Here is an 11,103-nt window from a genome sequence, read left to right on the forward strand (position 1 = left end):
GAATCGTTTTTTCATCCAAGTACACATTTTACTGTTGCGTTAAACAGAGACTACAGTTAAGGAATTGCGCCCAGTAAATCCTCCCCGGCCAGGATACGAACCCATGACATAGCGCTCGCGGAACGCCAGGCGAGTGTCTTACCACTACACCACGGAGACTGTTTATTGACATTCTTTAAAGTAAAGTAAAGTGGTGTAAAGTGTGTAAAGTTGGTGTAAAGTGACACCACTTTATTGACATTCAATAAAGCAATGAGGACCAAATGGGAGACCAGTGATCAGATGAATATTGCAGACTCAAGGGTAGCCTTCTCTTCTTGTATATAAATGAAAAAAATAAATTCGTTTGTTTAATTCTAATGCTTGTAGGCGAGAACAGTTGTAAACACCAAATAGCGCACAAGTACATGAGCGCCCAAAATACTTTTACACAAAAGACATGTACAGACAGGCGTGTGGCTTCTGACTTCTTTTTTATTGATTAATATTAAATATTAGGCGCTTACCTATAATAGTTATCATTTTATACAAGTATAACTCTCACATAATAAATATAAAAGGAGTTTATAAAAAAACTGACAGAAGTGTTGTGTTTTGTGCGTTGTAACGTGTTTGTGGGCATTCGGGTGTGTTGTGTTTACTCTGGCGGGCGGCGTCCTTACTAACTCCAGATTATGTCTATTACATCACTAAACTTCATTTAATAACTATATGCCTGTTAAATAGAAGATTTTAATTGTTAATAGCATTATATTGTCGTTTTAATATGGAACACGTACACATATGCGAAACGTCGAAAGCTGGTGTCCGAAGTGGTAAAAATATTAGTGTGCGATGTTGTCAATGTACGGAGTGTCTTGTATCCATCTCAACGTCTACGACGCTGCTGTATCCAGGACTACTAAATAATTGTGAAACTCACTAAACACTGTATCTAATCAACCCAACAACGTAACATAAATGTACGTTACACATGTATCTTCATTATAACTTTAAATATGTCCATGATAAAGTGTTTAAAATGAAGCTTATATTTCTATCTCTCTCGAGACATATAAAACATTAATGTTTATTCAAGAATTTACGTGAAATATACATTGCTCTGAGAGAGTTGCTCCGTCTACTCTATCTGTGCAGGATTGGTGCTCTGCGATTATAAAATACACGTATCTTCGCTTTAATTTGAAATATGCCCATGGTAAGGTATTTAAAATGAAGTTTATATTTCTATCTTTCTTGCGACATATAAAATTGTTACGTTTATCAATGAATCTGCGGGAAATAAGCATTGTTCTGATTGTATACAACTACAAATATCTTCGGTTTTACTTTAACAATTGTCCTGATAGAGGTTTCACATATAGATCCTGTTTCCGTCGTTCTTCTGACATATAAACATTTTTGGTTTAATGAGTTATCATGATGTTTTCAACAATATTTTTTGGACGTTCGTCTATTCCAACTTGGTGGACCATTTTGAAAATCACACACACGGACCGACCCATGTGATACTTGGGTCACCTTCCAATATGGTTCGGTTCACATCCACCAAGGGAGAACTATTTCCTTTAAAAAGTATATAACGGTGTGCTATTATATTTAAAGAAGCAATTGAAACAAAATTCTAAAAAAACACAAGGAAAAACATAAGTGTTAAATAGAAAATCAGTTATAAAGAAAAACAAGAAGTAAGAAAAGTAAGATGAGGAACCAGAAAAATGTTGGAATGCTTAGGTGATAAAAATGTAGACACGTCGCCATTTTATCAATAACTCCTACTGGTGAGTGTCTAGACATAAGCATAAACCTTCACACAACCTGCACTTACCATATAGAAGAAGCACCAACATTGACCGCCAAGTTCTTACAGTAAGTCTAACTCTAAGAAACTACATTCAAGCCTTGCCAAACAGTCAACATTGACGCTGAACCGTGAAACGTCTCCCTAAATCACCATTCGTGCAGTCATCCGGGGGAGAAAACCTGTACACTGAAAACCTTTGAAGATCAAAACTTGCCAGTGACTAGAGTGTGGGAAGACATTCAGTGATCATGGAAATATGAAGAGGCATATGTTAGTACATTCAGCTGACTAGCCTCAAAAGTGTCCAGAGTGTGGGAAGGGATTCACTCATCCTGGAAGTATGAAAACTCACATGTTAGTGCATTCAGGTGACAAACCTCATAAGTGTCCAGAGTGTGGGAAGAGATTCAGTCAGGTTGGAAATATGAAGATTCATATGTTAGTGCATTCAGGTGACAAACCTCATAAGTGTCCAGAGTGTGGGAAGAGATTCAGTCAGGTTGGAAATATGAAGATTCATATGTTAGTGCATTCAGGTGACAAACCTCATAAGTGTCCAGAGTGTGGGAAGGGATTCACTCATCATGGAAGTATGAAGACTCACATGTTAGTGCATTCAGGTGATAAACCTCATAAGTGTCCAGAGTGTGGGAAGCAATTCAATCAGCTTGGAAGTATGAAGACTCACATGTTAGTGCATTCAGGTGATAAACCTCATATGTGTCCAGAGTGCGTGAAGAGTTTCAAACGGCTTCAAGAATTGAAAAAACACATGTTGGTACATTCAGGTGACAAGCCTCATAAGTGTCCAGAGTGTGGGAAGAGATTCAGTCAGCTTGGAACTATGAAAACTCATATGTTAGTGCATTCAGGTGACAAACCTCATATGTGTCCAGAGTGCGTGAAGAGTTTCAAACGGCTTCAAGAATTGAAAAAACACATGTTGGTACATTCAGGTGACAAGCCTCATAAGTGTCCAGAGTGTGGGAAGACATTCAGTCAGCTTGGAAATATGAAGAGGCATATGTTATTGCATTCAGCTGACAAGCCACATAAGTGTCCAGAGTGTGGGAAGAAATTCAGTAATCGTGGAAATATGAAGAATCACATGTTAGTGCATTCAAGTGACAAACCTCATAAGTGTCCAGATTGTGAGAAAAAATTCAGTACGCTTTCAAGTATGAAGGCTCACAGGATGGTGCATTTGGATGAAAGACCTTTCGAATGTGCTGAGTGTGGCAAAAAGTTTAAAGACCGTGGAACTATAATAAAGCACATGTTAGTGCATTCAGGTGACAAACCTCACAAGTGTCCAGAGTGTGGGAAGGGATTCACTCGGCCTGGAAGTATGAAGACTCACATGTTCGTACATTCAGGTGACAAGCCTCATAAGTGTCCAGAGTGTGGGAAGAGATTCAGTCAGCTTGGAACTATGAAAACTCATATGTTAGTGCATTCAGGTGACAAACCTCATATGTGTCCAGAGTGCGTGAAGAGTTTCAAACGGCTTCAAGAATTGAAAAAACACATGTTGGTACATTCAGGTGACAAGCCTCATAAGTGTCCAGAGTGTGGGAAGACATTCAGTGATCATGGAAATATGAAGAGGCATATGTTATTGCATTCAGCTGACAAGCCTCATAAGTGTCCAGAGTGTGGGAAGAAATTCAGTAATCGTGGAAATATGAAGAATCACATGTTAGTGCATTCAAGTGACAAACCTCATAAGTGTCCAGAATGTGAGAAAAAATTCAGTACGCTTTCAAGTATGAAGGCTCACAGGATGGTGCATTTGGATGAAAGACCTTTCGAATGTGCTGAGTGTGGCAAAAAGTTTAAAGACCGTGGAACTATAATAAAGCACATGTTAGTGCATTCAGGTGACAAACCTCACAAGTGTCCAGAGTGTGGGAAGGGATTCACTCGGCCTGGAAGTATGAAGACTCACATGTTCGTGCATTCAGGTGACAAGCCTCATAAGTGTCCAGAGTGTGAGAAGAGATTCAGTAATCTTGCAAATATGAAGGCTCACAGGATGGTCCATTCGGATGAAAGACCTTTCAAATGTGCTGAGTGTGGCAAAAAGTTTAAAAACAGTGGAACTGTAATAAAGCACATGTTAGTGCATTCAGGTGACAAGCCTCACAAGTGTCCAGAGTGTGGGAAGGGATTCACTCGGCCTGGAAGAATGACGACTCATATGTTAGTGCATTCAGGTGAGAAGCCTCATAAGTGTCCAGAGTGTGGGAAGAGATTTAATTACCTTGGAAGTATGAAGAGGCACAAGACAATACATTCAGGTGGTAAGCTAAAGATTTTGAGTGTGGGAGCTGATTCAGAGAATGCTGAAGGATACTGAGGCATTTGTACAATAACATACTTTTAATAAAGTATACAATTTTGAAATTTAGCTTCTTTATAAAAATATGCTATCTCCTTGTGGGGGAAAATTCTCCAGCATATAATCTAATATAAAAATAAATAAATAATTGATTCAAATAAAAACTTGAGAAGTGGACTGTAAAAACTTCTATATATTATTTGGAGTATTTCCTTTTCACAGCATCTTTTTTGGGGGTAAAATCAGTAATACGGAGACTCCCTATGACATAGACATGAAAATAATTTCAATAATAAAAACCATTAATAAATTTCAATCGCCAATTTATTTTATTTATTTATATACAAGGAGGAACATTGGGGGTTAACAGATAACATAAAAATTAGATTGAATCTACATTCTTGTAAATCCCCTAGCATGTATAGCATATCAGACAAATCCTTAAATTAATAGATAATTTTTTAGATAATTTACATTAAAATTGACAAAAAATGTTTACAGGTACATTGCAAGAAATTTTGACACAAAAGCAGATTTGAATAATACACACAATAATAACAATCTATATAAATAAAAATGGAAAGGTTCGTTTGTACATAACTGCTAATCTCCGAAAGTTCTTCACTGATTGCTTTGAAATTTTCACAATGTTCCATTCGCCTCCGGCCAAGTTTTTATATACATACTTTATAGATGTTTCATTTCATTCCATTTCAATGTTTTAGATTGCATTGATAAATTATGTCAAGTCTGTGATGGTAAAAAAAACATGCTTTTTCCGAAAAACTGTGCTTTTCATGCGAGGGAAATCTTAGAAACCTCTTTACCGATTGCTTTGAAATTTTGACACAACGTTGCATTGGAATAGGCGCATCTTTTTATATATCTACTATATACATGCCTCACCTGTGACAGGAAAAAACATGCTTTTTTTGAAAAACAGCTCCATCTGTTAGATGTAAGAACACATGCTGTAATCTCCGAAAGTTCTTCACCGATTGCTTTTAAATTTTGGCACGACGTTGCATTCGAATAGGCGTATCTTTTTACATACATACTATATAGATGCCACCCTGTGACAGGTAGAAACATGCGTTTTTGAAAAACAGCGCCATCTGATGCACATAATAGCAACATGCATGCTATACTAAATATGTCACGAATTCTATTTCAATGTTTCAGATTGCATTGATAAATTTTATTTTCATAGATTTCGATTTATTTTATTTTTTACTGAATTATTTTGTGTGACATTGTGTTGGAATTGAGTTGCTGTGCTTACCATACGGTTCATTTCGTAAGTATAAGTACTGTATAGTTGCCACATCTGTGACAGGTAAAACTATGCTTTTCTTGAAAAACAGCACCAAATGTTGCATGTAAGAGCAACACACATGCTATACTAAATATGTTACAATTTAATTTCAATGTTTCTGATTGCATTGATAAATTGAATTTTCATAGATTTTGATTTATTTTCATTTTCATTTAATTATTTTTTGTGAATTGCATTGGAAATTGAGCTGTGTTGTTTACCATACTGTTCATTTCATTAGTATAGTGTTTTTTTCCATATTTTCATTTCATTTTTTAACTTTTTCTTACATTTCAGTGATGGGAACATCAGATCACTTGATGTTCCCAATTTTCTGATGGGAACATCAGATCATTTGGGAAGGCATCAAACGAGGGAGTGGGGAATGGTGGGGAGATTATCTTGAGTTTATCTTGAGATGATTTCGGGTCTTTAGTGTCCCCGCGGCCTGGTCCTCGACCAGGCCTTCACCCCCAGGAAACAGCCCGTGACAGCTGACTAACACCCAGGTACCTATTTACTGCTAGGTAACAGGGGCATTCAGGGTAAAAGAAACTTTGCCCATTTGTTTCTGCCTCGTGCGGGAATCGAACCCGCGCCACAGAATTACGAGTCCTGCGCGCTATCCACCAGGCTACGAGGCCCCCTAACCAGGCTACGAGGCCCCCTGATGGGATGACGAGGGAACAGAAGTGAGAGATGGTGGAGAGCACGAGGGGGACAAGGAAAGGGGTAATGGTGGGGAAGGATGAGGGGACAGGAGTTTGGGATGGTGGGGACGATGGGATGGGGGAATGGAGAATGGTGGGAGGACAAAGGGACGGGGAAGTGGGGCATTATGGGTAGGAAGAGAGGATGGTGGAGTGGGGAATAGTGGGGAGGACGAGGGAACGGTGGAGTGGGGAATGGTTGGGAGGGTGAGGGGAAAATGGTGTGGAGGACTGGGGGACAGGGAAGGTTGCTGTGGCTGGGGTACTGCTAGTACACAATAATGAACAAGGATTACTAGGTACATTAGGATAACATTTCAGGGGTTATACATTGGTTCACTGAAGCACAATATGAGGATCATTTCAAGGAATAATGCAGTAGAATATGCACTCAATACAACAACCATGATATCCGATGATATCTAAGATTACAATGTTAAAATAATATGGCTTGGGTACAAATATTTGCGGGGATTGGGTAGCACTAGATACAGTGTGAGATAAAGCACTAGGTTGAAGACTATGAATATGAAATAAAGTACTTTTTGGTTTTATTTTTGAGTAAGGTAAATGTTGGACAGCTTTTCAATTCATTAGGGAGTGATATCCATAGACTAGGTCCCCTTATTTGCATAGTGTTTACACAGATTAAGTTTGACTGAGGATATCAAAGAAATATTTGTCTGGTGTGGTGAGTATGTATTCTATTACATCTGTCTGGGAAGAGTTTCAGAATAGGGCTTGCACTTAACTCTTAAATGGCGCATGGCTATATACCATGACACCCACAGGCGCATACAAAACACAAAAACAAAAACAAAATTCTTCCTAACCTGTTAAGTCGTGTTCCCTGATCACGGGAAAAAATAAAAAAAAAAATCAATTGTACTTACCGGCAACGTAATTGAGCCGACAAGATGGGTGATGACGTCACAGTTTGCATGTTCGCTCATGCACAGTGCGTCCTGGAGGCGTCGCGCGCGGTCTTCAAGCAGCCAGAGTTGCCCGAATTTATTTTCGCGTCATTATTTACAGTGTCTAGGCGTGTATTCGTTGCAATGTTAGTCACTAATTGTGTTGCACATAATGTTACTTCAGTTATTGTCAATATATGTTGCATACATCGAGTATACACATGCGCACAGAAACGTTTTCCATTACGCATTATATTATGTACAGTAATCACAATGTTCATTATTTTATATGTACACACTACCACGCACTATGTACAGGTTTTTGCACTATTATTCCACATTTAGAAATCTTGGAGTGAGTGGTAGTCGTTGAAGCAGTCGACAGCACACATTGCAACTCCACACCCTTCACACCATGCTAGGCATGCACGTTCCACCTGGTGGCTAATTCTTTAGTCTGTGTTGCTGAAAGGCATCTATGTGAGCGAGCCTGGGTGTTGAGGCACGGCAACACTGGGTTCATGATTGGTCTTCGTATGCCAGGGACTTCTTGACCAAACTTTGCTAATAACTGTGTTGCAAGTGTAAAAGCAAATGAACGGAAAATAGGTTTACGTCCAGTTTTCACCAGATACAAATTATAGCAGTTCAACATGCTCATGTCAACAAGATTGAATTTTTTTTTTCGTCCACTTCAATGTTTTCCGCACACACTCGATAGTGCCAATCATCATGTCAGCCTTATCAATCAAACGCATGTTGAGATTGTAGTCAAGAACATAATCAGGCTTATATACTGGTTCTCTCATTACACTGTGCACCTTGCCACTGTTCCCCCCTCCCCGCTCAGCTCGTTGTCGCCGTCTGGGGGCTTAGTGGGCGGCTGCCGGAGTGTGATGCTCCTTGGGACAGTCCTCTGTCCTTTTCTAGCCTTGTGCTCCTGCTGCCGTCCTCTCCAATTCTGCTGGGCATCTTTTCCTTTTCCTTCTGTTTCGTTTTTCTCCCCCCTCTTCTCCTATCTGCTTGCCGTTTCCTGCCGACCTTTTGCTCGTTCTGGTTCTTCCCTTGGACTACTTCTACTTTGACGCCCGGGTGCTTGAGGAGGCATACTCTTGCACCCGTAGAACTGCAGTACCCGACGTCGAGAGCGAGGGGAACCTTTTATTGTCAATCCCCACTTCGTCACTGAACCCGATCTCGACGGACTGTCGGTTTCTTAAGGTGGCGTTTGTGGGGCGTATACTCACGATGCACCCCTAGGAGGCCCCCGACAAGATCGGCGATAGCTTCTTGTTGGGTGTCCTGCCTCTAATTGTGGCTCCATGGTGGGTGTGGGGGCACATTCGTGAGTGAATTCTTCTTTTCGTCAAGATGACAACCCCTGCTTCGGCTTCTTCTGGTTTACCTTCTCGGGCTCGTGGGGTGGGCGACCAAGCCCCCGAGTCGGTCCGTATTGGAAGACCGGGCTCTGTAGCCTCCGCTGCATTGGGCCCCGACCTTGCTCCTCCTTTGGCCTCTCTGACTCCTTCCTCTGGCTCCCCTCCCTCCTCTGTGGTTGGGTCGAGCCCCAAGCCCCCAGTGGTGACTACCTCGTCCCCTGGCGCGGCTCCTTCTCTGGTTGTAACTACTGCACCTTTTAACCCCTCTCTCTCTGGGGGTTCTCACCACCGTCCTCGTCACGGCCGCCCTCGCTCGATTCCTTCCAGTTCTGCTACCTATCAAGCCTTGTTTGGTCCCGCTTCGTGGGCCAAATATTTTGATCTCCTCCCTCTTGATTCTGCGCCTCCTGACGATTTCTCCCTCCATCGACATCTCATTGATTCCGTGGATGCCTCCATTACTTTCAACCCCACTCGTCTCGGTACACGTGTCGTTGCTGCTCCTTCTCAGGATGCTGCTTCCCGCTTGGCTGCCTTATCCTGCCTTGGCGAGACCCCCGTTCGGGTCTCGAAGAACGCTCAGTTGAATGCCAGTGTTGGCACTATTTTGCTCCCGCCCCATGTTGCGACCGGTGTTCGGGACCTGCGCGACTGCCACGACGATATTCGACATATCCTCGCTGCCCAGGGCCATTCTATTCTTCAGGTGGACACGTTTACTCGTCCCCCTCGTGGTAGTCGCCGTCAACCCCTCCGGGTTGTGAAGATTACCTTTGATGGTAGGACCCTTCCACCCTCTGTCATTCTTGCTGGTGCCAGGTGCTCTGTCCAGGAGTACATTCCTTCTCCTCGGCTCTGCAACAAGTGCTGGAGGTTTGGGCATGGTGCCCTCCGCTGCTCCGGGACTGTCTCTCTCTGTCCTTTGTGTGGTGGCGAAGGTCACTCTAAGTCGGAGTGCGCTTCTCCCCAGGCTCGTTGCCTCAACTGCGGTGAGGCCCATCCTACCTTCTCCCGTGCGTGTGTCCATTACAAGCTTGAAGCAGCCGTCCTCAACTTGAAGCACCGGGAGCGTTTATCTTTTCCTGAGGCGAGGCGCCAGGTTCGCCGGCTCCCGCCTTATGCTAATATCTCTTATGCTCGCGTGTTGCGCTCTTCCTCTCCTCGTCCTTCCCGCCTTCCTCAGACTCACAACCGTTTCCGGGCCTTGGACCCTGATGCGCCCACTGCCCCCTCCTCTGTCCCTTTGGGTTCTCTCCCGAAGGATCCTCCTCCTGGTCCTCTGTCTGGGGTTCCCCTTCCTTCTGCCTGGTCTGTCGTGTCTTCTGTGTCCTCTTCCTCGTCCCCCTCCGATCCTCCTTCCCATCCTCTTCCTCCATCTATCGGCTCTCCCCACCGCCTGTCGGTGCGGGCGGATGTCCATCGCTCTCCTAACGGCCGTCGTGTGTGCTCTCGTTCGGCTTCTCCTGTTGAGACACTGGAATCCGTTGCCCGGTACGTAGTTGCTGGGACGTCGGTCTCTTTAAGTCAGAAGCGTAAGCCTGGCTCCTCTCCTTCCTCTTCCCCAGCGGGTAAGAAGGCTTCGCTTTCTTCCTCAGCTCCTCCTCCTGGCTCTGTTGCTCCTTCCCCTCCCGTTTCAGTGCTTGCGCCCCCTGTTCCTGCTATGGAGGTTTCTTTGGCCCCTGCTTCCCTTTCGGTTGCTGCTCTTGCTGGGGTGCGCTCCCCTCTTTCTACTCCCCCTCTTCCTGCTGCTGTCCTTGACTGCTCCTCTCCGTTGTCTCCTCCTCCTCCTCCGGACCCTGCCCGCCCGCCTCTGATCTGTTCTCCCGTTTCCTTCCCTCCGTCTTTACTCAGTTTACCCATGCCCCCTAACCCTGACTTTGCTGACCCTGATCCCGACCCTGATATTCTTTAACGTGCTCTGTTGCTCTTTCGCCTTTGTTTCTTCCTTGTTCTCTGTTTTTGTCCTTTCTCTTCTCGTCGTTGTCCATTCTTCAATGGAACGTTCGAGGTTATTACGCCAATTTCCTCGAACTCCAACTTCTGATTTCGCGGTTTTCGCCCCTTTGTGTCTGTCTCCAGGAGCCAATGCTTGGTGCTCGTCCTGGTCGTTTTCGTGGCTATTCCTTTCTCTCCCCCCCCCCCAGCCATTGCTGGGGCTTCTAATTCTTCTGCTCTCTTGATTCGGGCTGATGTTCCCTTTGTTCCTTTACTTTTTCCTTCGCCTCTCCATTGTTCTGCTGCTCGTATCTTTGTGGGGAAATGGTACACAGTTTGTTCCATTTATCTCCCCCCGAGTGTCCCGCTCTCTCTTCCTGATTTGAAATACCTCCTAGACTCCTTGCCGGAGCCTGTGCTCCTGCTGGGTGACTTCAATTGTCGTCATTCTCTTTGGGGTGACGTTCTGACGAATACCCGGGGTCGCCTCCTTGAGCCGTTTCTCCTCTCTTCTTCCCTGTCTCTTCTGAATTCTGGTGAGCCCACTCATTTGGACTCTCGGACTCGCTCCCTTTCTTGTCTTGATCTTTCTCTCTGCTCTTCTTCTCTTTACTTAGATTTCACGTGGCAGGTTCTTGATGACCTCCATGGAAGTGATCATTTCCCCATCCTTGTTTCCTTTTTCTCTTTTCGCCCTTCCCTCTC

The 11,103-nt window shown here is 43.6% G+C and overlaps 1 protein-coding gene across 1 annotated transcript; it reads left to right on the forward strand.

The window, feature by feature from the left end:
* The first annotated feature begins 1,744 nt into the window (after nt 1–1,744).
* Nucleotides 1,745–5,608, forward strand: LOC138364291 (zinc finger protein 729-like). The gene has a single exon (XM_069323872.1). The coding sequence runs from the start codon at nt 2,145–2,147 to the stop codon at nt 4,161–4,163; it is 2,019 nt and encodes a 672-aa protein (XP_069179973.1). The 5' UTR covers nt 1,745–2,144; the 3' UTR covers nt 4,164–5,608.
* Nucleotides 5,609–11,103: the final 5,495 nt, after the last annotated feature.

The sequence above is a fragment of the Procambarus clarkii genome, chromosome 13 (genome assembly GCF_040958095.1).
Source record: "Procambarus clarkii isolate CNS0578487 chromosome 13, FALCON_Pclarkii_2.0, whole genome shotgun sequence".
Taxonomy (NCBI): Eukaryota; Metazoa; Arthropoda; class Malacostraca; order Decapoda; family Cambaridae; genus Procambarus; species Procambarus clarkii.

What these genes read in the sequence shown, in the direction of transcription:
- LOC138364291 (XM_069323872.1), top strand. Translation starts at nt 2,145, where the DNA reads ATGAAAACTCACATGTTAGTGCATTCAGGTGACAAACCTCATAAGTGT.